The following is a 20,667-nucleotide window of genomic DNA, read 5'->3' on the forward strand; positions in this document are numbered from 1 at the left end:
TGCCTAAATGCACTTTAGGAGTTATCCCTAGAAAGGAATACTTTTGAATGTCGTCCTGTTTCAGTGACTGGTGTATTACTGGAAGGTGGATGACCCACTAGTTTTTCTGTAGCCTGTAGACAAAGTCCTAGGTAGGCAAATGGCAGCAGACCTCAAAATAATTATGTGTTGAAGACACTCTTTGCATGCTTGTGCACTGTACTTTCCGGGAGGTTGAAGTGTAGTACAGAGAATACTTGGTTAGACAGAGATAGTGTAGGTTTTCTGTTTGAAAAATTCTAGTTGTCCAGCTATGGCCAGCTTGGTCATTCGGGTGGTTCATCGTTCTTGGAAATAGTTTGATCTAGAATTTTTGGTATGTTGAAAATGAGTATTGTGATATCCCAGCGATCTGCCATGGAATGTAGATAAAAATTGTTGTGGATTACATGAGTCCTTCAGAAGGAAAAGATTACCAAGTTCTTTGCAAATTTTATTGAATTGTATGGAAGAAGGCAAGGATTCTGTTTTTAATTAGCTTGCCACAGTGATAGAGAAAATAGAAATACAGGCATTCTTTTAAACTGTTCTCTAACAAAGGATATCCTGAATGAATCTAATTTGATTGTGAATAATGAGAGTTTTACAGTTTGAATGTTTGGGTGGGCATATAAATAGACCTGATATATTCTGTAGCCTGAATCTTGTGTTCTGTAATATTGCACATAGTTGAGGTACAAGTAAATGTTAACTAACCTATTGTTTTTTCCCCCCCCAGATTCCTCCTAATAAGATAGATTATGAATATAGTGAACTGATTTTATATCAAAATCAAGTGATGAGAGAGGCAGATCTATTTCAGGAGTCTTTAGAACATATAGAGACATATGAAAAGCAAATATGTGATAAATTAATAGTAGAAGAAATCAAAGGTAAGTCATTCTTCTTCCCTCAGCCAATTTTGTTCTAAACCTTTGCTACTGGCTTTCAGATATGATAAAGCGGTAGAAGAAAAAAACATGTGAAATCTTTAATTGATTTGAAACAATTCCTATAGGGAAACTAGTAACACCAGACTTAGAATTTTGTGCTCAAGTAACTTGCCCTACCAAAGTGGTGGATGCAGGTAGTTTTACTTGGGCTGACACAGGAACAGAGGAGATCTCAGATTATGATATTGTTGCGTACTAGAGTAGCTTTCCATAAATCAGAGCTAGTATAACCCAGTTTTAATTTCATGAAGAATACTTGTTTGTAGTACAAATGCAGATTTTTTTTTTGACTGAAGCATCAAATTTTTCTTTGCTTCTTAAGCTTTCTAATGCACTTACTTTTATTGCCCTATTTAAGTGCATACTGAAGTTCACTCTTTAAAAATAACCCACAATTGCTTTGTGGATTTGAAGTACTGAGTTCTGAATATGCACAATTACATAATGTAGTAGCATGTATTCTTCTACTGCTCCTTCCTTGCGCACTTGTGGTGGGTTGACCCTGGCCAGCAGGTAAGCCCCGCACAGCTACTTGCTTACTTCCCTCAGCCTCCCTTGCTGGCACAGGGGAGAGAATAGGAAGAGCAAAAGCAAGAAGACTAATAAGGTGAAATAAAGATCGCTTCAGTGAAAGAAAGAGGAAGGGAAGAAACCACAGATCCCAAAGTGATGCAAAGGCAATCACTCACCACCTCCCACAAGCAGACTGATGCTCAGCTAGTCTCCAAGCAATGACCACCTGCCCAAACACTCCTTCCCCTCAATTTTAATTACTAAGCATGACACTATGTAGCATAAAATATCCATTTGTCCACTTTGTCAGCTGTCCAGGTTGTGTCCTCTCCCAACTTATTGCCCACCCTGGCCTGCTTGCTGTGTGGCAGAGCAGGGGTAAAAACAGAAATCCTTGATGCTCTAGTAGCAAAAACATAGGTGTTATCAGTGTTCAGTCACATTCTGAAATGCAGCACTGTATGGGCAAGCCAGATATGGTAGAACAACTTAGTAGCAAACCTGTGTGATTTAACTGGTTAAAAACTGGTTGGTTAGTGTGGAAAAATAAAGGTGTAGTTAAGTAAACAGAAGCAAGATAGTCATGTGTTGCAGTCCTGGAAGGAAGAGTTGCTTGTTTCTTTGATAATCCCAGTAGCTATTTTAAATACTCGGATACAGACATTCAAATAATCTTTGTTTTCACAGGTGCAGAATGCTCCAAATTGTGTTGAGCTATATGGGTGGTAGCTTCAAGTAGCACTTCTAATACACAGTAAATGCTTTTGGGAAAATAAAGCCTCTTTTTAAGTACCTACATAAGATTAAGCCTAATTTTATGTATCTAGTTTTGTAACTTTATTCCCAAGCCATCAGTGTTTTCTCATGTAATTCACAGTTCTTTACTGCGCTGTTTTTAGGAGAGATGTTACTGAAGTTGGGAAGACTGAAAGAAGCTGGTGAAGTATTCAAAGAATTAATTGAGCGTAATGCAGAGAACTGGCATTATTATGAAGGCTTGGAAAAGGCCCTACAACCTAGTAAGTTAACATACACAAATACATTGGAAATACGCGTGGTGTAGAATATACTTAAAATGCCTGTTTGATGTTACTTAGGTTAAAAAGCTTTACTTGGCAGAAAAATATGTACCTTCTAATCTTGAATATGATATAGTTTATCCTTTTTTAAAACATTCACTGGAAAGCTTGCATGCATGAAAATACCAACAGCAAGTCTTTCTCTTCTTGGACCTAAAGGTGGCATTTGTTAACATGCTTACACAAAGAACGTTTCCTTGCCACGTGTGAACTTGGAAACCAAATTGCAATTCATTCCTATCTAGTAGTTGATTGCCAGATGACTATCATACACTGCAACATAAAATTGTCATTCTGGAACTTGATTAGGTAATAACCTCTTTCGATGCGTACGTAGAGAAATACCCAAATATCTATTTCAGATGACCTTTTAAAGATAGGCCATCTGAGGGGAAAAAAAAACCCAAAACTTAAAGCTGACTTTTCTTTGGAGGAAAAGGTGATAAATGTGATAAAATCTTTGTTATTCCAATGCTAATTCACATTACTGCTCTTCTGTCTTTCCAGGAAAATAGCTAATATTTTCTTTTTTTAAATTACAATATTGCAACAATTTGTAGTAAGTGTTTTACAGTGGTAACTTCCCAAGTGTTTACACAGGAATGGTTTCCTTGTATTTCACTGTTCACTAATTGGTGGAAGTTTTATTTGAGTTATTCTGATGACATCATAAATCATAAGCCCACAAGGATATTATTTGTAGATATTATAGCTGCCTTATATTTCTCAACCAGTTTTCTTCTAGAAAGTTTTACAGTTGGGTTTCATAAGGTCTGGGAATGTGACTTGTGATTGGAAAATGAAAATGATTGCATTTGTTACATTTATACAGAGAGCAGTGTTGCCCTTTAAATGGTTTTTCTACTGTATGCATAGAGTTGGACATCATGATTATTGTCTTAGAAAATAAAATTACCCAAGAATGTGATTATTCTGTTTGATGTAGTAAATATGTTGATGATAATGTGTAGCTCTTAACAAAGAACCAGTCCAGTAATTTATTTGACATATTAAAATCCTATGTAGATTAAAGCTGTACTAATTTATAAAACTAATAATGCTACTTTATTTTTTAGGTGGTCTTAGGACTATTTCCTCCCCCATGGTAAGTTCTGGAGCTCCAACTTGTGACTTCGATTAGGGCTTTTATATGCTTTAGTTCCAATCCAAACATTATTTTAGTATAACTCTTAGAACTCTACATCTCTTGGAGCCACTGGGTAACATATTCCCCCCCCTTCCCCAACATCTGAGCTCAGTGACGAGATAAATTGTTTTTCTTTCTGAAAGGAAAACATATATTTATTAAATATATGCTGTGTCATAGTCTTAATCTGTATATTCAGTTTTATTTAAAGTGCTTGATGAATTTAATATTTAAGCAAAATTGATCTTAATTATGTGAAAAATGGCATTTCAAAGCAACAGATTAGTTTTATTTAAGTTCTAACCACATTGGAGCTCCAAAGCATATTATGGGGGAAAGGGGAGGAGTGGGAAGAAAATATTTAACAAAAATAAAGCTACTTAAACATTAAGGTATAGAGAGTTCTGGTGCTCAGTATTTACACTAGCAGTATTGTGCCCTGTTTTTGCTGCCACCAGGGGACTTATAATAAAGGCATGCTTGTATAGTATGCTATTTGTATACCTATGATTTAGAAGCACAATATATTTTTCTGAATGCTTTAAGTATGCCTGAAACAGATGCATAGTGAAAAACAGTTAATTGAAGCTATGAATGCCAGACTACTGTGTGAATGGATCTGCACAGCATGTAACTGAAAGAAACCAAACTGTAATACTGTATGATTGAATGTGCAAGGTAATTGTTCTGTTTGCAGTTTATCTGTAGTGATTAATGCTGGTAGTTGTGTATTGTACATACAGTGTGTCTTCAATACAGTTTTACACAGTAATGTTTATGATTAACTGGAAAAAGTAGTTTGAAATGTTTAAATTGTTCCAAATCCAAACTGTATGAGAAGTCTAGCTAAATGAATTGTCAACATTTAAAAACACTTAGAAGAATAGATTTTTATCTGTTACTTATATTTATTATATTTACTGGTAATAGGCACTTTAGAAGAGAGGCTTCAGATTTATGAAGAAGTTAGTAAAAGACATCCCAGAGCAGTTTCACCTAGAAGATTACCTTTAAACTTTGTTTCAGGTAACAAGTTGCATATCTGTTCTCTAATAGTCTTTATTTTGGTTTTTTTAAAGTTTCCTCAGGCTGTTGAATGTGCATTTAATACCTATTTGTACATGTACACATATCAGACACATTTCTGTTGGAATAGACAAAAATATTTGTTATGTTTTAGTTGATTGAAAAAGTTCATGCATTCTGATATGGTGATACAAACCATGTAAAGTTTGTATGGATAAAACTACAGAACAGATTGGTGTATAGATTGTAGGAATTCTTGTACGTAATTTTTCTGCATCGTGCAAGTTAAGAATCGCAAGTTAAAAGGATTTGAATTACACTTGAATGAAAGGTGTAGGGATGTGTATACACACCCATATACTTTTAATATACATACATACATATATATATAAAAGCTAACTTTATAATATAATTTATAAACACTGAAACTAGGTGTAAATTATGCATGTAACAATCACAATAGCATAGGACCGATGCTCTTCCTAACAGTTTTTGTACTGGTGATGTAGCAGAAAACATCACATCTTTTTGTGACTGAATATCTTGCTGGGTTACAACTGTTAGAACTTAAATCTACCACATAAACTAACTTTGTGCTGATAATTTAATAAGAATAGGAACAAAAAGCAAGTTTGCGATGTTATGTATCACAAATTATTTATAATTCTATAGCTAAGCTCTTTCAGTGACTGTCCTTTCAAAAGTTTATATTGAAACACAGTGCACAAATACATATTCTTTCCAGAACTGAGGAGATCTACTGTGGAAGCTCATAGCTTTCTGTTTTAAAAAAGTGTAAGGAAGGAGGTTAAATGAAGTGGTAAATCCCATAAAAATATACACTTGGTATATAGCTGTCTAACTGCAACTCCAGTAGAAAACTTTTGGAAAGAAATATAAAGTATGTAAGTTAGATATCTAAGTGTCATGAAATTCTTAAGTTCAGCTGCAAATTCCCAACACACCTGCTCATGCTTTTAATTTCGTGAGGTTAGTTTTTAGTTTAGCTCATTTACTGAGCACCAAATATGTTGTATCTTTAAACGCTACAGAGCACAGCTATCCACTTTTCTCTTCTTGCTCAAGAGTCTGAATGTGCATAGACTTTTCCTCCTGGAAAATAGCAAGATTTTAACTGCTTCATAAGAGATTTAGCCCTGAAGTTACTTGTGCCTTACTTAATTCCTGATATTTCAGTTTCTTTGCAGATACAAGGGCAAATTTTAAGGCAATTCGGCTAAATTTGAGAAGCTAGGTGACAAGTAATTGGTTTTGTCCCATAGTAAAATTGTTTATGGTAATATATAGCAAACAAGGAAATAACCTGCAAAATGCTCTTCCATATCTTTATTAATAAATGTGGTTTGCTATTGTCTTAATTTCACTGTGTTTTGCACTAAGTTACTTTATCACATCTTACAGTGTACTTTCACAGCTAATGTTCATTTAAATAGAAGTATATTTGGTAATAAGGATTAGTTGTTCCTGCTATAGCAATACTCTAAATGAAAGCAAAATTAATTATTAAATCAGTCAAGAAAAACCATGTGTTTCATAGCGAAGAAGAATTTTCCTGAATTAAAGTTTGTTTCGATTAATCTATTAAGCTTGTATCGGTCATAGATGTGTAAGACTGGTTTTGATCTATTTAGGTTTACATCTATTTACTAAATGATTTCTTGCATTCACAAGTACAGCAGCTGAGAAATCCTGTTGGCAAAAGTTAATAGTGAGAATGTGAAGGTGTAGAAAGGAATTTTTTTGCGGAAATATATTAGCAAATTTCAAGAGGTTAAATGAGGTTGCTGTTCCAGGGTGGTCACTGACCAGTTGCTTGCAACCGATGCTGGCTGATTCAGAATTGTCTTAAAATACTGTAAAGTGCAGGTTTGTATGAAAAGAGCAGCCCTTCCCAGACCTTGCCATGCGCTGCATCTTCATAACCTTGTATTTGGTACAGATCAGCTCCTTCATCCAGATGGAAACCACCTCTGTGGAGGAAGGTGTTACAATTAATTTTCAGACTGATCAAGGATGAGGGGTTGAAGTCTGGCCTTCCAGTTTTAGATTTGTTTATGCTGTTATGGATTCACTGTTCCAGTGAAAGACTGGTTAGGTCTTTTCTGTGCATCAGACTAAATTTGAGCTTGTCTTCATGTCTTAGGTGGTGCCTAGCTATATGTTTTGCATTGAGGCTTTGTTTAAAGCTGTTCTGCATTCTATAAATAAATATGTATGTAATGGAAAGTTGAATCTTGCTTTGCTAAGTTCTGAATTACAATTCTTCCATCAAGGATATAAATTAGAATAATCCAACAGAAGAAATTGAGATGGATATTTTTTTTGTCACATAGAGGAGTTTCTTGTGGTGTGAGAAAGCAAGTTTTAATTAATCCACCTGTAATAAAGCATGTACTTACAGTCCAGTTATGGATCCTCATCCACAGGTAGTAAGAGTTTCTAGCGGTTTGTTTTAGTACAGCAAGGGAAGACAGGTGATTTTAGTCTCAGTAACAGTGCTGATAATAGTAAGAGTAGGACAATTAAGAATTGGTAAAAATACATAAGGAAGAATGTTACATAAAAAGCAGTAGTATCTTTATTTTCTGAATATCTAGAAACCACTGTTAAACTTCAATTCATTAACAATGCATTAACAATTTGATTATTCAACAGTTTTAATGTATATGTTAGCATTATGTGAAGTGTACTACTTCCTTGTCTCAAGACTTTGAGGAGTCCACAGCAGATCAGTGAAGTATAGCAACTTCATCCCTATGTTAAGCAAACAAACCCAGAAAAAAATTAAAAAAAACCAAACATGCACACACAAAAAAAACCCCCACAACAAACCCAAACAAAACCAAAATTGAATGACTGAAAATAACCACTTCTCATCTTAGGCATAGAACAACGAAAGCCAGCTATGATTTCCTTACTGGATATCTTCTCTTTGAAGTCCTGCTTTTTTTTTTTTTTTTTTTTTGAAGCAACACTTCTTGGAAAGGTGGCATACTACAATTACTATAATTTTGACCTGAAAACATAATTAAGTCAGACTTTTAGCTTTCTGCCAGTATATTTTGATATAGATGATTCTGATATGGTGCTTATCCTTCTGAAACCCAGTCTTCTATTCTGTTTCTGATTCCAGAAACAATCATATTATCATCGGAAGTCATGTCCTACTCCTAAAAAAAATAGGACTAGAAGAGAGGTAGAGGGTTCATTTCATCCATCCTTCTTCCTCAAAGCAGGATAATTTAATCTGCACTATTCCTAACACACATTTGTCTAACTTAATCATAAAAACTTCTAATGATGGAGCTTTTACAAGATCTCCAAGGTAATCCATTCCAGTGCTTAGTTATTCTTACCATTATATTTTTTCCAATGTTTGTTTAAATAGCCCTTGCTACATCCTCTGTAGCCAGCCCTTAATACTTGCTCTTTTTAATAACTTTTACAAGTTTGAGGATTGTTACCATGTCTTCATCAGCAGTCTCTTAAGCACCAGCAATTTAAGCATCTCTGATCTTTTTTCAATCCAGAGCATATTAGCATCTTATTCTCAAACAACAGGAAAGATGAAAACCCTTAATTGCAGTTTCTCAGTTACTCAATTATCCAGAGTGGCACAGCAATTAGTGCTTATATTTATACAACACTTGCAATCACTGACATATAACCAAATACACTTTTGTTTCCAGGTGAAAAATTTAGAGAACTAATGGATAAGTTCCTGAGGGTTAACTTCAGTAAAGGCTGCCCACCCTTGTTTACCACTTTGAAATCTTTATATTACAATCCAGAAAAGGTAAAATTTAGTATTTATTTGGTTTTAAGCAAATCTTCTATATTGAATTTCTGGTTTTATATAGATTTTCCTGTAATGTACAAATAACTGTTGTTGAACATTTTTCTCCTTAATGTGCTATTTTGTCACGTGAATGATTAATTGATGATGCTTAATATGTATGAAACTTTACTTCTGTAGACAGTTGATGTCAAAATGCTTGAAGTTGGATTGGTGCAGAATGCACTGAAGTTCTTGAAAAATGAGAGATAGCCAATAACTTTATTTTTGTGTACTTTGAGTGCAAGTGGCAGGATTCTTTCAGCTTATGGTTTATGATGTCACCAGAAGTCATGATTTGAAATTATCACACAGATGGCTGTTGTTCTACGTACATTTCTAAATTGCATGAATACATGAATATGTTAGTGTTTACCACAAAGGCTTGTTTCCCATTTCAGTCTTTGGCTGAAATTTTAGTGTTTAATTTTTGCACTTCTAAACTTTCACAGTTTTAGCAAAACTGTGTCACATTAGAATGGTTATTTCAAATGTAATTCTTTGTTCCAAGCTTGTCAGTAAGATACAGTAAAAATAAATTTTCATATAAAGGATGTTATTAAAATGTGTAGAAAAACAAGGTCACTCTATTCAGATACTGCTATCTCTGCTACAAGCAATAAAAACCTCTAGGTATACTAATCCATTCATGACTAGGTAAGAAGAGTTTTTGTAGCTGGAAAAGCCCTAAATACACGATGCTGTTTTTTCAACCATCAGTGGGTATTGGACTAGTATTACTCTAAGAGTCTCTTTGCTAGTTGTCCTAACATGAAATTTTCAATATGCTTCTGTTTGGAGAATGTACTCTGTACTGTGTCCTCATGTTTGACATAATTTTAGTAAATTTTAGTATCATGTATAGTGCAGGCTTTTCTACAGTGCCTATTGCTAATGCATACTTTTCAATGTAAACTTTTGAAAGTGGATTGAAATTTTTTTAAATGATGATACACTGTCTAGACAGAAGTACAGTCAGTGCTGTGAACGTTTTCTCTACTGTTTGAAGTATGAAAATTTAGAAGTTAACAGTTAGAAACAAACTATTTGGCTTGCAAAAAAATTTTAGTACGTAATTTTTTGACATGATGGGTAAAAAAGGTGAGGACTACCATGCTTTGGGGCAGACATAGCTGGAAAGGTGCCTTGCTGCTGGTTATCTTCGTTGTATCAAATCAGTGCTGCTTGGAACTGCCAGCTTAATCCTAAAAAGTAATTAAAAATAAAATTAAGAACCTCACAACTTCCAAATGTGCTTGCATTTGTTTGCACTGTTAACTTCTGCAAAAGCATTTTCCTCCTCTTTCTTGTCTGTCTCTTCCCAAGAGAGGGTCTCTCTCACATTTTACTTGGTTGGGTTTTCGTGTAACTATGATGTAACAGAGGGATCTTTGAAACTAAGAGAAACTTTAATTTTAGTCTCTGACAGTTAATTTTAGAATTTCTAAAATATAGGGACTAGAGGGCAGAAAATTGTGGCAAACTGTGCTACACTTTTCAGGAAAATGTTAGACTTTATCTAACTTGTCTAGGTGCTTAATTACTGGTATATTTTGACTGGAAATAGAATTGTAGTCAGGATCATGTCATGCCTACTAGAAAATACATAGAAAATTACTGCATTCTCTACAAATTGAGAATGAGCAGTTCTCCATTTATTTCTTTGGAAACACGTGTAATTTGGTGTAGTCAACTGCAGTTGCATTTTGAAGTGACATAGAAGGATTTCATGAAAGAGTTGGTACTTAAGCCTAGAGAGTTCCTTCTTTCTAGAACTCCAGGTGGGTCCAGGATCTTCCATAAGCCATGGTTTCAGGGGAAAAGGTGAACTAGGCTATATTTATATTAATAGAAGTTTTCTATTTCTATGTACTTAGACAAAAATAGTGCTGCAATTTTCATATGTAGGAAAAAGAAAAATGTAAATAATTGAATACCAGCAAGAATAAAGAGGAATATTGAGAAAAATGCAGCTTTATTTGCTCAGCGAAGGTGAGGATTAAATTTCTCAGTAAGTAACTCAACATTTTGGTGTTAAGAACACCTTTTATACCTTAGTGGGTAGACCAAAAGGTAATGTAAAGAGTGGCTGATTCTAGAGGAAATGTCCCCCTTCTGGAGAGGGCAAGGAAAAAAATAGGTGGCTGTATAGATGGCAAATGTTTGTCAAATGTGTTCAGGTAAATGTTGTTTGTTAGCTAAGTGTGATAAGTTGGTACTTCGTACTAAATGTTTTAAATAAAAATCCATGGTGTATTTTGATTTAAAAACGATTCTAGTCTTCTAAACATTAGTTCACAGGTCTTGGACAAAATCTAACTTCAGGTACACAGAGCTGCAGAGCTCTAGGTCTTGCCCAGATCAAAGTGAAGACTATTCAGGGAGTTTTTAGAAACCCTTCAGTACTTACACTGCTTAGAATGACTCCAAATACCAAGGTTATAGGTTGGAAGTTGTGTTTTGTATTCCAATATAGACATTGTTGTGATAAAGATCTAAACTGATTTACTGTACTTGTGGAAGTAACATCAGAAAGTAAGATGGGAAAAATTCTGCTTTTGTCTACTTAGGGAGTTAAAGTTCAACTGTGTTTTATGATCATCAAATGATGATCAGCTAGCAATGTTTTAGTATGTTAGCATTGACTTCTTAAAAGATCTTTTAAGCAATTAAAGAGTTTAAAAGATGAATTACTCAGCAAATGAGTAATCAAATTCACCAAGAGCACACAGAGTTATTTTTAATTTACAGGTTGGCCAAACATTACATTGAACTTTTTTTTCAGCTATACTCATTCTTGTTCTCAGAATTGTTTGACAGAATCCCTCTCTGGCACTCTTTTTGCATATTTTTTACTCTGAGCTGTTCTAGGGAGACTACAAGTGTGTCTGGTATTTGACTGAATTTCTTATTTTGTTGTTTGAAATCTTACCTGAGACCTCACTGGAGATCAATAAGCTGTGTCTAAATAAAGGATTCTGAAGACAGAGAATGTAGTCTTTTCATTTCCAGGAATAGGAAAAAAATAGAATTATCTTTGCTTATCATAAAAGGTATATTGTGTTCCTGCGTCTTCCTGCTTTCAGATAATAATTTTCAGAGTATATTTGATAAATCAAAAAAGAATAGTTCTTGTATGCTAAGCATAACTTTTGACAAAATACAAAATTGACTTGACTGTCATCCAATAAAAAGATAGCTGAAATAGTTCTCTCTGGCTCTATTTTCTTGTGTTGTGGGATGTTTGTGTGTGTGTAGGTAAATTATTTTAGGGAAGTGTGTGTTCAGATTTCAAAAACTTTCAGCTTGGTTGTTTGTCTCCCAGATTTTCTGGAATATATTTTTAACTGTGAAGGCGTGACGTTAAGTTCCAGATTCAGGTATGTAGATTTAGGTCAGTGGACGTAGAGAACTGTTCAGCTCACCACCACGTGTGGTTTCCTACATATGATCAGTTGAACAGCTATCAAGGCTCCTTTTGACTGTGCTAGGCAGATCTGGTAGATCTGTTTTGATTGTAGAGGGAGCACAGGCACCTATATTATCATTACCTAAGCATAGATGTCTGACCTTAAGGTGTCTACTGTGTCTCCCATCTGTTTCATGGGGATGTGTTGGGAACTGTTTATACTTGTTCCCAAAGTATCTGTTATATGAGGTATTTCATATCTATGAAACTGTAACACTGAGCAAGTTTTAGCAGTGCTTCTAAAAGGAATTTATGGATGGCCCACCAAAAAAAAACAAACCAGAAATAACTGAAGTGCTGTGTGGAGAGGGTGTCACTCTTCCAGCTACTAATTGGAATTTGTTTACATAATTGTGCCAATATTAAGTGGAGAAAGATGTGGAGTACAACTGGTTCTTCACTAAAGAAGATGCTTTGATTAAGGAGGAAAGATGTTTTTGATCTTACTTCATCCTTAAAGTTGAGCTATTGCATAAGATCATTTGGATGAAGTGACAACAGGGTACCATAAGAGGGAAAGGCATCATAGTACAGTAATGTAAAGCTACTTGTTTCACTCAAAAAAAAAAAAAAAAATCTTAAGATGGTTATTGCTGGAAGAGACTTTCTTTGAGTAACTAAAGGCATGAGGATGTGAAATCTGTTTAGTAAAGACAGATTATGTATAGCTGCTTTGCTTTTTGACATTCACAAGGACTTTTCTTTTGAGGTAAAAATCTTCCCTAATAAATAAGTCTCTAACAAGTTATAGTATACTTTGTTATGCAGTCTGTCTTTCCTAAAATTCTGGAGCAGAAAAAATCCTGTGTGTTTGCCTTGTGTTCAGTTTGTAGTGTGCAGAGGTTTATATTTGACTGCGCAACTGGATTGAAAAGTACACCGTTCAAGACTGCTAACTACTTGAGAAGGTGACAGAGATGGTATGGTGAAACCTGGGATAAGCAGGTTGGCTGGATGTTTCATCACCTAGCAATATTGTTTGTTACCTTCTAGGAGTGAGTTGTTAACCCACTGAGATTTGAGATAATTGTTTCCAAGGTACTTGAGGTGGACTTCAAGATTGGAAGCTGATGGGGAGAGGGAGAAAGTGTTAAGCTTGCTTTACTGTAAATTACTGTACACACTTCTGTAACACGGTCCAATTCCAGATTTCATGGTCCTTCACCACTTACAAAGCAGTGATCTGATTGATGGTTTTTCTCCCTAGGTTTTACAACGGAGTGTGTTTAATCCTTCAAAGTTCTTCGAATGAGGTTGTGACTCTAAAGGTTTTGTGCTGTTATGCTAGTCTGCAGAGTAGCATGTGAACTGTTCTTTGTTTCTTCCTGTCAAGCCACCTAGACTGGAGGAGATGTAAGTAGTAGAGACTGGAGGGTGAGAAGCTTGTGGTAAATCTTCTTAAAGCCTTCTGAGAGTTGTTGATGAAAGTAGCAAGTTTGGTATACCAAGGCAATAGATAATGCGTTCAACTTCTGTGATTTTTTGAGGGCCTATGGGTGTCACTTTCATTGCTTTCTTAAATACGTACATCCTCCTCTGTAGAGGAGGATCAGGTTATAGAACTCTAAACAGATAGGATGTGCATATGTCTATTGGACCTGATGGGATGCATCCACAACTGTTGAGGGAGCTGGACGATGTCAGCGTACTGCCTCTCAGTCTTTGAAAGGTCATCATGACGAATGGAGTTTCCTGAGGACTGGAGGAAAGCAAATGTCACTCCTGTTTTCAAAAAGTAAAAAAGGGAAGATCTGAGGAGCCAGTCAGCTTCATAATCAATCCACGTGAAGCTGATGGAGCAAATAATCCTGGGAACCATTACCAAACTGTATATCTGTTTGCCAGCATAGCCCTCCTAATCAATTCCTAGAATTTCTTGCTTCTCCCTTCTCAGACCATTCACAAAGGGAAAAACGGGCACTTATCTCAGAATCTGCCTTTTAGAAATGGATGCATGGTTCACTGCATGTCAAGTGAATCATCTATAACTGCTACTTCAGGGTAGGCACTTGCCAGAAGAGCAGATTGTTTGTTCAAGAGTGGAATGGGGTTAAGCTGAGGGTGCTATCTATAGATATGAAGGGATCTAATAATTGTTTCAGTATAGTCCTCCATCCATCATTCTTGATTTTGAAGCTCTCAGTGGAATATGTAGCATCCCTCTTTATTTCCGTGATGTTCCACAGTGCAAATTATAATAGACAATGTAATAGTTATGCATTTGGTGTTTTGTCAGTGATCATCTGATTGTAGTCTCGAGTAAAGAGAAAGAGCTGTGTGAAGAATACTTTTAGCTTCTTAGAAATCAACAATTGCTTAGCCAACCTGCCGATGTAGATGTTCACTGAAGTTGAGCTTGTCCTTATCTAGTCGGTGAAGGAAGAGATACTGGTAAAATTCTAGTGAAGTCATAATTGCACCCAGATTATTTCTGAGGTCAGATAGTTCACGTTCACCTTGAGTAGCTGCCTACCGATGGAGACAGTTTGTTCCAGCAAACCTGCTGATGTTTGTAATGTTATACAGCAGGGACTATTGGTGTGACACTGTGATGGGCTCAGGGTGTGCTGTGCTCCTCCTCTTGGCTTCCTGTAGGTAACGCACAACTGTTGGGAGGTGCTCAGTGGAGCTGTTGTCTTTAATGCTTGATGAATGCTATATGCTAGGCTTTAAATGAGGTGCAGTATTTTGGACATTGGTACTTCAATTTTTAATGACTTACTATCCTAAGTACCTGTTGCCTTCCCGTACTCTAGTGACAACTGCAATGGCATACATTTAAAGAGAAAATGGCCTTTTACCCCAAAATAGCCTGCTCTGAGAGGTGATAACACAAGTCCTGTCATCTGTCATCTACATCTTGGAGTTTTAATTTATATAAATTCTGCACTAGAAAAGTTCATGATCTTTGTATACTCTGTGTGTTGAAGGTAAGAATAACAGGTGCAGAATTTGTAGGACTGCAGCCAGATTATGCTACTCAGGGAACTGATTCATGAACGTGTGTGTCATGCAATTCAAAATGCATTATCCAAGGGCTCTGATGGACAGAGTGGTTCACATTCCCGGTTGTCCATTCCACCCTTGTCCTTCAGTTGCCACTTTTGCTGAAGGAACAGTGCAGGAGTACCAGTTTCTGAATCTGTACAGCTTTAAATTTGTACTCACTTTTGGTTTTCTTAATGTGTTGTGCTATTTGGCTACAAGTGTGGCTGCTCAGCAAACCATTTCTGCAGTGGTAATCTCTACTAAAAGATGGTTGGATTGAACATGTGAAAATAAACACTAGCTGTCCTCACTTGAAAAGCCCACCTGCATGATTTAGTAAAAAAATTCACATGCTACGAGAGAGGTGCTTGTGTATAGTGGGGCCAATGTTCATAGTGTGTTTTGAAGAACTGTAGTTACTTCTGGAAAAAGAAGTATTCTTTACTTAAGAGTATTATTTAAAGCATGCACTTACGCTGCCTTTGGACACTTATTCACTAGTATTTTATGGCAAGATCAAGCAAAATCAAATTCTGCATTATCAATTCATAAGCATACTGTGGAGGTAACTTGCATTTAAAAGTGAATTTGTCATCTTTGTCACTTAACCATGGACTAAGTAGTAGGAATTTTAGATGACTAACTAAAATGAGTTAATTCTAAGCAAGTGAGTTACAGCCTCCTCTGCTATCCTCCCATATAATAAAAAGCTTCATCCTATATAAGGAAACTTGTGGGTTTGTTTTGGGGTTTTTTTAATTAACAAGATATCCTGCTTACCTCTAGAACTTTGAAATGTTATCTAAACAAGGGTTTAAAAAATGTTACTATAGTGGAATTTCTTAGTTATGGTTGAAACTGCTAAAATAGTATGAAAAGTTTCATTTTCATGATTTGTGGAGTCTTTTGGAATAACCACTTAAAGAACTGCTATGTGAATAAAAGGTTTTGAAATGTGGCTATATATGTGGTTTATTTACATGCTAAGAAACATAGAGCATTTTCAAATTTCAAAATACAGTCTGTGTGTACATGAAATACTTTGATACAGGTGTCTTAATCCTTTTCTCTGGTATAGGAGACTTACTATCTAGCTACTGGGCTCTTCCTCTTCTATGCTACAAGTGGTTTTATAGTTTTTATTCTTTTTTAGTGCTTTAGTTTCTGAAGTTTGTTGTTAAATGAGTATCAGCAAAGTAGCCATTCTCCTTGAGTTTTCTATAATGCTAAACCTTTAATTTAAAAAGCCTGCTATATAGCACAGGCTTATTCATTTTTTTTTATCAGGCTTCTTTTAGTTTCTTAATGGCAAGTATACTTGGCTATTTAAACTACATTTATTCAAGTACAAAGATATCAACATGATCAAATTCACACAGTTGGCATAATACATAGCCTGTCAGAAAGAAGCTGTAGTCTTTTTGGCATATTCAAGATGCAAAAATTTGTGTGTAGGAGTGCTACTGCAGCATTGAGTTTTGTTCAGGGTGAATCTAGCTGTGGCTCTTGGCAGAATGTTTCTGCTGGAAGCTAATAACCTGGAGTATAAGCAACTGCATGGGATACAGTAATTTTCATATTCTGTAAGCTACTGTCCAGATGTATTAGAAATAACTGTGAATAGCCTTATTTGTTACTGTTCTTCACAAGAGAGGGATCTTGAAATGCTACCCCTACCTCCCCCCCTAGAAAAGTTCTCTTTTTATACTTGAGCAATATTCAGAAATACTCTTTGGTTCCCCGTGTGTGCTGGTCTCTATAGCCATGAGATAAAAAATCCAAAGAGTGAAGATCTTCAATTAGTCAACATCAAGGTTTGCGTCGATTGTGTTGCAGGTGCGTTGGTTGATTCCATTGAAGCTCGACATTAGTGCCCATGTGTCCTTTTTCTGAGTAACTAAAAACATGGAGACTGTGAGGAAATACTGGATGAGAGAAAATGTCTGGCTGGAAGAAACATCAGAAACAACAGTCTCAAAAAAAGGTGTAAGACTGTCTACACAGGAAGGTAGGCTGTTGCCAGTGAAGATATTTCTTTAACCCTTTCAGGAAAGATGGCATTTTTTTCCCCCTGATGTGAAAGCTAAAGGAATTTAATGCAAGTTGCAACTGTGTGTGTAGTTAGATGCCCTCTGTGAACTGTTTGGTGGATTATGTAAGGAGATGAAAAACATCAGTTCCGCTAGGAATTTCTCTGTGTTTTTAAGAAGAAACAGCTCTGTAAGATGAACCAAGGGACAGGCTTTTGTTCATACTGGCTCTGTCAGTTCAAGTTTAAGAAAGTAGTGTCTCTAAGTTAAAATTTTGGGAGGGGAAATCCGGTAAGTGGATTTACTCAGGATCTGGTTAACAACTGGTGCATTCATACAGCTATATAGCAGAAAATGCTATTTTTTGTATCTTAAGGAGGAGTAAGGGAATTTTAAAGTAGAGGAGGGAGAACAATGAGAAACTTCATTGTAGGTACTGCCAGGATAGGATGCTTCCGCACTGTAATGAGAATGGGTAGTGTAAAACATGTTGATGGCTGACAGTTTGGGTCCCTGAGGTAACATGTAAGCCAAGAGCTCACGGGTGTAGCAGCTGATTTACAAACTACTTTATCAAGAGAGCTTTTTCATCTTAGTGGTCTATATTGGGAATAACTGCTCCAAATACCCATCTGAAGACCCACCAGAAATGCTCAACATCTCTGTTCATAGTTACTCCTACTGATGCTGTGCTCATATGAAATTATTTGCTTCCTTTTGTGTAGTCCCCAAACTTGTCCAAAAGCTTTCAAAAAATCAGTTGCTTGTGAAATTAGTTGTGTGATGAAAACGGTGATATCTTAGAGCTTTAGTTTGCTGTGGATTTGTATTCTTCTGAGTGTCTTAAAACTTTCAGTGCAATCTTGTACTGCAGTTAACTTACTCCATTGTGTGAACAGTTTTGACTGGATTGTTAGGATTAACAGTAAAAGTGGAAAGTGCTCTGAAAAGAATGATACTATTTTTCTAAATGTGTTTACATACTGTGGTATAATGCAGGCTTTTTGTTCAGCAGTTTTCTCGTATGCCGTGGCTTATATCACATCTCACAAGTTTAGTCTTGACACAGTACAATAAAGAGGGGAAGTGTTACCCATACTTCACACACTTAAAACAGGCAGCAAGGTGTCAAGGCCAAATTCTGCAAGCATTGATCATACAGCCCAGGAGTTACAGTTTCAGGGACGTTTATCTTCAGAAGCATTCGCTGCCCTCAGTTGATGTGGAATGCTCAGCATGTTAGAAAATCTTGTTCTGGATGTTTTAAGGCAATACGAAAATGAAAGCAAAACCCCATTTTGTGGGTGTCAATACTATATAGAACATTATCCCATTTGTTTCCCATTGCATTCACTCTCTGGTGTATGTTTAAATGAGGCAAGTGCTCTTCAGGGGAGAAAATATATTAAAAAATATTTTAAAATTTATAACAAAAGTGTCATGTTGCTTGGTATCTGTATTTCTGTTGCTTTAGAGTGGCTCCTTGGCTTGTACCTTACAACCTGTTGTCTTTAGTATAATTCAGCCATGTGACTGCTGTTAGAACAGTAAGTCTGAGTTAGCCAATTATCTCTGGATTTTAGTACTTTCTTCTGTACTACACTCAAGAAGGTTGGTTTTTTTAACTTGCCAGATGTTTGCAGTTCACTATTAAGTGTAGATTAATTTGGAGTGAATTACAAAAAAATGTGTAACTTCAGGTCCTCGGTCCTCCATAGGAAGTGCTCTGCTAACATAACTTTCTGATTTATCACTAACTGCAGGAGTCTGTTTCATAAGGGTCTGTCATGTCTGTAACAGTATGTCTGGGAAAAAATAATATCCCATTTATAATTTGCTTGTCCTTTTGGGCTAATTCCTAGATGAAAGATGTCTAATATATTTAAGCAATGTGTTTTTTATAGAGGTCTCAGTGTAATTGGAAATAACAGGTAAATGAGTAGGCTTCTCTAAATGATAATGCAAATTTCAGTAGTAGACTGACACGTTAAATTTCTATAGCTTATTTTGAAAGTGCAGTGAAAGATCAATGTCTGGAAGCATAAAATCAGAAAAGAAACTTAAGCCTTTAATAGTCTTTTGTGCAGTCCCTGTGTTTTCATTTTAATTGTGTTGTACATTTTGCAGCTTGACCACTGTGGGAGAGTTTTCCTGGGACAGACAGTATGTCTGTTGTGACTGCAGTGTTGCTGTCCTACTGAACTCAAGGTTCCTGCACAAAAGTTTTGCTGAATAGTGTAACTTGTCATTGGCAGCCTTGTGAATTGCTAATCTGCGTTAGCTTTCACTTCTGTAAAAGTCTATGGAGAAATCTGATGTGAACATCATAGTTAAATTAGTTAATGCTTATGATACAGCTGAGCATTAATGTTCGTACCTTAAAGTGTTCTGTAGCTTTACTATAGGTAGTGTATTTGCTGCACTTGTAGACAATATACATTTTCACTGAAGTTTCCTTCAGTTTTTGGGGCAAGTTAAACTTCATATTATATTGATAACATAGCTAGATGTGTAGCTGAATTTGAAAAATTTATGTAATTTACTCTAGTTGTACTTTTATTATTTTCTGAATGGAAAGATGCTACATTTTAGGGAAAAGATTTGAGCAATTCTGACAGTTCCCAGTAATTTCAAAGTTAAGGCCTCATTTCCAAGTCTCGCTGAATCCTACATTTTTCCATCCCAGATACTATTATGGTAGTATCATTGTTGTTCAGATGCCCTAACAGTTTGTTCAGAAAGATATTCAATGGTGTTCAAAGTTGCTTTTAAAAGTAACTTTTAAGGAGTTGTTTTAATATTCAACTTACTACATTTGAAGCACTTAATTCATGACTGCCTCTTGTAGTTATAGTCATCTTAGTTTTTGTTTAATATGAGTTTGATCTTGTACTTCTAATACTGTTCCACAGCTCCAAAGGAGTTTGTGACATTGTACTTTCAATGTGTAAACATACATGTGCTATGCTAGACCTTTCCAAAGCAGCAGTAAATTCTTCAATGAAGAATGTTTTTCCTGTGACTCATTTGCCATTCTGCTTGAGTAGTCTGCTCTCTGCAAAGCTGGTGTACCGAGCAACTCTCCCCTAGCTGTGAGTTCTCTAAGAATAACTGAAGTGCAAAACCTCTTACATATGGGACAAAACGTTTCCAGTGCAGATGTTCAAGGCAAAAACTGGTTAACGTAGTCATATATGACTAGAAACGTTGCATCATTTAGTCACAATTGCAAAACAATTGCAATGTCTATCAAATGCTACTTGTACTAGAAACTTCCAAAATCATTGTGCTTGTGCATAGCATGCCCCATAATAGAAACTGCTATTTCAACAGAGCAAGTATATAAAATACCATATTCCAAGTTATATTTTGAATTACAGTTACAAACTAAACTAATTTAGCTAAATGGAGGAAGCTTTTTCTTCTGGAATTTAGTATTTCAAGTAGCTTGTGTATTCATTGATGATATTGGCACTAGAAAAGTCGCACTTGTGTTATTTCAGGAGTAGCTGTTATCAGTGCTAGCAGCAGCGGACAGCAACGGTGATCTTTGCTTATGCAGCAAGTTAGCGTTGTCTTGAGATGCCA

The 20,667-nt window shown here is 35.8% G+C and overlaps 1 protein-coding gene across 2 annotated transcripts in view; it reads left to right on the forward strand.

Annotated features, from left to right (window-relative positions):
- The window catches only part of NAA16 (N-alpha-acetyltransferase 16, NatA auxiliary subunit), a 66,537-nt gene that overhangs the window by 25,327 nt on the left and 20,543 nt on the right, over nt 1–20,667 (forward strand). The window contains exons 6-10 of one of the 2 annotated variants that reach the window (XR_012833287.1): nt 758–911; nt 2,384–2,503; nt 4,641–4,736; nt 8,447–8,553; nt 16,886–17,057. Coding sequence is in view for 1 of the 2 variants with exons in the window: in XM_075741743.1 (XP_075597858.1) it covers nt 758–911; nt 2,384–2,503; nt 4,641–4,736; nt 8,447–8,553 (477 nt within the window). In the remaining variant the exon portion in view is untranslated. The remainder of the gene's footprint in view (nt 1–757; nt 912–2,383; nt 2,504–4,640; nt 4,737–8,446; nt 8,554–16,885; nt 17,058–20,667) is intronic. The other variant, XM_075741743.1, reaches the window with a different exon arrangement.

This window comes from Balearica regulorum, chromosome 1 (genome assembly GCF_011004875.1).
Source record: "Balearica regulorum gibbericeps isolate bBalReg1 chromosome 1, bBalReg1.pri, whole genome shotgun sequence".
NCBI classification, from domain to species: Eukaryota; Metazoa; Chordata; class Aves; order Gruiformes; family Gruidae; genus Balearica; species Balearica regulorum.